This window comes from Otolemur garnettii, unplaced genomic scaffold (assembly GCF_000181295.1).
Source record: "Otolemur garnettii isolate 467f Iridium unplaced genomic scaffold, OtoGar3 scaffold00233, whole genome shotgun sequence".
Taxonomy (NCBI): domain Eukaryota; kingdom Metazoa; phylum Chordata; class Mammalia; order Primates; family Galagidae; genus Otolemur; species Otolemur garnettii.
The window spans coordinates 1,676,010-1,680,494 of NW_003852628.1; the positions used below are offsets into that span (position 1 = coordinate 1,676,010).

The following is a 4,485-nucleotide window of genomic DNA, read 5'->3' on the forward strand; positions in this document are numbered from 1 at the left end:
TTTTTTTTTTTTGAGACAGACTCTCACTGTGTTGCCCTGGGTAGAGTGCTGTGGCATCACAGCTCACAGCAACCTCAAACTCTTGAGCTTAAGTGATTCTCTTGCCTCAGACACCCAAGTAGCTGGGAGTACAGGTGCCCACCACAAGGCCTGGCTATTATTTTCTTGTTGCTGTTGTAGTTATCATTGTTGTTTGGCAGGCCTGGGCTGGGTTCAAACCCAACAGCTCCAGTGCAGGTGGCCAGCACCATAGCCACAGAGCTACATGCACCGAGCCAAAAAGTTTTAAAATGTTAGACAGCTCAACAGATCCACCATTTATTTCATAGATTCAAGATTTTCAGCCTTAGTTAAGAAAGTCTCCTGACTCCTGGAATGAGGGTGACATGGCAGCCTCTTCCCTCCCTTTCCGCCTCCTGGCCATGTTCTTAGGGTGTGTATGTGGTGGGGAGTGATTTTTTTTGTCAATTTGTAAGCACTCTTTACATATTATAGCTATAACTTTATGCTGTCCAAAATGTTGCAAAAATTTCCCCAAGCCTTTTGTAGATTGTCTTCCAAATATTTTTAAAGGGTTATGCAAATACATCTAGCTTATATTTCACAGATTCTGGATTTCCAACCTTGGCTGGTGGGGGGGCTCCCTGCTCCCTCCCCTTTCTCCTTCTCCCCCCCCCCAGCCTCTCTTCTTATCGCCAACTCCTTTCCCAAGTTCCTGCCTCTCAAGGAGGGAACTTACCCCAGCCTCTCCCTCCCGCCTCCTCAATGAGCCTCCCCTTATTTAGAGGGAGGGTTGTTCTATTCCTTGTCAATTTTTAACAGCTCTTCCTACTTATTTGTCAACCCTACGCTGCTCTCTGCACTGCAAAGGGCTCCTCTTCAAGTCCTCTTTACTGACTTTATAACGTTGTCATATAACAACTTAAGGTGCTGAGTTTTATATGGACACAGCCCCCTTCTTTGCACTCGTCAGATGCGGGTTTCTGAGCCGGGTTAGGCGGGTCTCCGGCTCCTGCGGGAGGAGGGGCCGCCCTCCCCCTTCCCTTGCCTCTCCCCTCTTTCCTTCTGGAGCTCTTATCTCGCAGCTTCTCCCTTCCCACGGCTCAGGAGCTTAAAAGCGCGCGGAGGGCGCAGCCTGGCAGTGTCGCCATGTCCCCACTGTGTCCGCTGCTGCTGGCCCTGGTGGCTGTCCCCTGTGCCCTGGGCGCCTGCCCGGTGCCCAGCGACCTCAAGAGAGAGGACGGGACGCGCATGTGCGCCAAGCTCTATGACAAGAGTGACCCCTACTACGAAAACTGCTGCTCCGGTGCCGAGCTGTCGCTGGAGCCGGGCACCGACCTGCCCTACCTGCCCTCGAACTGGGCGAACACCGCCTCCTCGCTCGTGGTGGCCCCGCGCTGCGAGCTCACCGTGTGGTCCCTCCCCGGCAAGAGAGGCAAGACGCGCAAGTTCTCGGCCGGCGCCTACCCGCGCCTGGAGGAGTACCGCAAGGGCATCTTCGGAGACTGGGCCAACTCCATCTCGGCGCTCTACTGCAGGTGCCCGCCTGTCCCCAGACCCAGCTGCACCTCCACACAGACCCCCTCAAACCCAGCACCCCATTAGAAAGGCGGGTCCACACCTCCAAATTCCTTCTCAAAAGGGATAACCAGATCACCCCACCCCACCCCCTCATCAGCCCTGGAGGCCCCCTCCTCAGAGTCCACACCCAAACCAGGTCCACCTTCTCTGCACCCCCCAGGGCCCCAGTCCCACCCTACCTGCAGCCCCTGCCCCTCCTATTCCCAGGCTCAGAAGGTGACCCAGTTCCCAGCCTCCATTCTGGGAGCACCCGTCCCCACCTTACCGAATCCTCCTCCAGGCTGTACCCATAGCTGCATCCCCAGGCAGGGCTGGCTAACTCTAGCCATGGGAGCTCAGCATCCGCCTCACTTTAGAGCCTTCTGAACCAAAGTCATTCCTTGCTCCCAGATCATCAGATCTGAAAACTTCAGACCCTACTACTCTAGGACTCGCAGACTCTAAAACTGACCCAGACCTCAAGACTCCAGACTCAACTCTAGGACTGGTCTAGCCCTCATGCTTCCTACCCACTTGGACCTTCTAGATCAGCCTTGGCCCCTAAAACCAGTCCCACAGCCCACAGTCTCAACCCTGGAGGGCCCTGAGCCCTCCCTGCTCTTATATCCAAGCTCATTGGCACTAGGACCCTAGATCCCAGTGGTGGCACCCCACAAACCCATCCCAGCTCTCCCTGTTCCCCAAGAGCTCCCATCCCCAAACTCTTCCAGGCCACCCTTAATTCCTGAATTTGGAGCCTCAGTTCAAGATTCCTCAACTCCCACACTGCCTCAGACTTCTAGAACCTGCCATATTCCGGATCTCTGAGCTCCTGGCACACCCTGATGGAAATTTTTTATTATGTTGCAGGTGCTCCTGATGCCTTGGAGGTCTTTCATCTGCACCCTCCAACACAGCCCCTCACTTGACCTGTCCCTGGGGGCTGCTCCAGGTCCCAAGAACCAGAAGGAGAGGTTTTCTGCCTGCCCCATCACCTTCCCTGAAATACAGCCTATGTGAAGTTGTCAGTGTCTGCCATCTGCTTATACTTGGGACCCAAGTCCACACAGGACTGGGTGGGATGGGGTAAAGAGCAGCTATGGGTCAGCCCATACCTAGGACAATGCCATGGATGGGGACACACCATAGATTCTGACACAGTTTTAGGCATGCACAAGACCTGCATCCACAGAAGGACATATGTATGGCGCGTGTGGAGAATGCTGGCTGATTGTTAAAGGTTGAAATGCTTTTTACCCTTTTTGTTAAACAGCCCTTCTCTGAGCTGTTCTAGCCTCCCGGGTCCCTGTAGACCCCATCTGATTCCTGCATGGGATAATAGAGGGTCTTCTAGGACTCTGCCCCAGGCTAGAGCCAGAGGCCCTAGAGTGATCTGGCTGGAGCCCAGGACACACAGGGTGTTAAATACTTTCAATAGCGCCTCCCCCATACATAGAGAACACTTCAGATCAGATTTTCCTGTTTCAATTTTGGTGGCAATGTGTGTCCCCATTACCCCCACAGATGAGGGACCTTGATGGATACCTGGGTTTGGGGACTCTGGGGAAGCTGGAAAAGATACACAATGGGTCCTGGGAGGAAAGATATGGGGACTGCTCTGGAGAATGACACCTGGGAACAGCTGGAGAGAGTAGGGGAGACTCTGAGAGTCAGAGATACAGGAGGAGAGGTTAAGTGGAGCTGCTGAGAGTCCATCCACTGGAGATGCGTGACAGGATCAGAGGTCAAGGTTGGTGCACAAGGTCAAGTTACACAGGTGTTTTTTTTGTTGTTGTTTTTGAGACAGAGCCTTAAGCTGTCCCCCTGGGTAGAGTGCCGTGGCATTACAGCTCACAGCAACCTCCAACTCCTGGGCTCAAGCGAGTCTCCTGCCTCCGCCTCCCAAGTAGCTGGGACTACAGGCGCCTGCCACAACGCCCGGCTATTTTTTGGTTGCAGCTGTCATTGTTGTTTGGCGGGTCCGGGCTGGGGATTCAAACCCGCCACCTTAGGTGTACGTGACTGGCGCCTTAGCCGGTTGAGCTATAGGTGCCGAGCCGGTACACAGGTTTTTAAGATGCTGGAGGGTCAAGGGCTAGAGAGTGTGTGGACAGAAGATGAACTGAGAGAAATTCTAAGGAGCAGAAACTGGATGCATCCTTGGGCACCTATATTTATTTATTCATTTACTCAGCTGAGGGTCATTGAGCACCTGCTCTCTGACAAGAAAGGCGGGGCCCCTGCCCTCACAGAGCTTGGAGAGTCAGACACACCAGGACGTGTAAAGATGGGAAACCCAGAACCAGACAGGATTGAGGGGCCTAGGAGGTGAGAGGGGCCCCATGGGAGCAGGTGGTGCTAAGGGACTCAGTGGAATTAAGTAACATCTGGGGGGTCAGGTGGTTAGATGAGACAAGGGGCGAGGACAGGCATGGGCTCAGCCAGTCACTCCCTCAGCTGCACGGACACGGAGGAGTCTGTCACCCTCGTCCTCTGCAGGCCACCAGGCACCATGCGGTTCTTGGTCTTGTGCAGAAAGTGAATGAAGCGCACGCCAGAGCCGTAATGGCGGAATACGTGGGACACCTGTGCATCATCGGGATTAGGAAGAGTCCTTACCAGGGACCCACAGACCTGCTCCCCACCTCCCCAGGTCTTGGGAGACAAACACATGTCTGGGGGTGAGGACTGGGACAGGAAGCCTCACCTGCACCCAGCGGCCAGAGGGGCCTCTCCCAGAAGTCCGGGGTGCCACATGGTGTTGTGCAATGACCGTGCGGCGGTCTGCTGCCAGCAGCCACACGTGCAGCTCATAGACACACATGTCCAGCCGGCTGTCCTCGAACCTGGAGGTGGGGTCCAGGCCTTTAGTTGCTGCTGCAGTCTCAACAACCCAGCCCCAAGCTCTAGTCCCATTCCCCATTC

General features: G+C 54.8%; 2 protein-coding genes across 2 annotated transcripts in view; one reads left to right on the plus strand and one right to left on the minus strand.

The window, feature by feature from the left end:
* The first annotated feature begins 1,143 nt into the window (after nucleotides 1-1,143).
* SYCN (syncollin) lies at nucleotides 1,144-2,168 on the plus strand. Its single transcript, XM_012812908.2, has 2 exons — nucleotides 1,144-1,538; nucleotides 2,108-2,168. The coding sequence occupies exons 1-2, from the start codon at nucleotides 1,150-1,152 to the stop codon at nucleotides 2,166-2,168; spliced, it is 450 nt and encodes a 149-aa protein (XP_012668362.1). The 5' UTR covers nucleotides 1,144-1,149.
* A 1,808-nt stretch (nucleotides 2,169-3,976) lies between these two features.
* Nucleotides 3,977-4,485, minus strand: part of NCCRP1 (non-specific cytotoxic cell receptor protein 1 homolog (zebrafish)) — a 4,120-nt gene continuing 3,611 nt past the window's right edge. Inside the window, exons 5-6 of the mRNA XM_003802139.2 lie at nucleotides 4,268-4,406; nucleotides 3,977-4,146 (exon numbers count right to left, since the gene is read on the minus strand). Coding sequence (XP_003802187.1) covers nucleotides 4,006-4,146; nucleotides 4,268-4,406 — 280 coding nt within the window. The 3' untranslated portion in view covers nucleotides 3,977-4,005. The remainder of the gene's footprint in view (nucleotides 4,147-4,267; nucleotides 4,407-4,485) is intronic.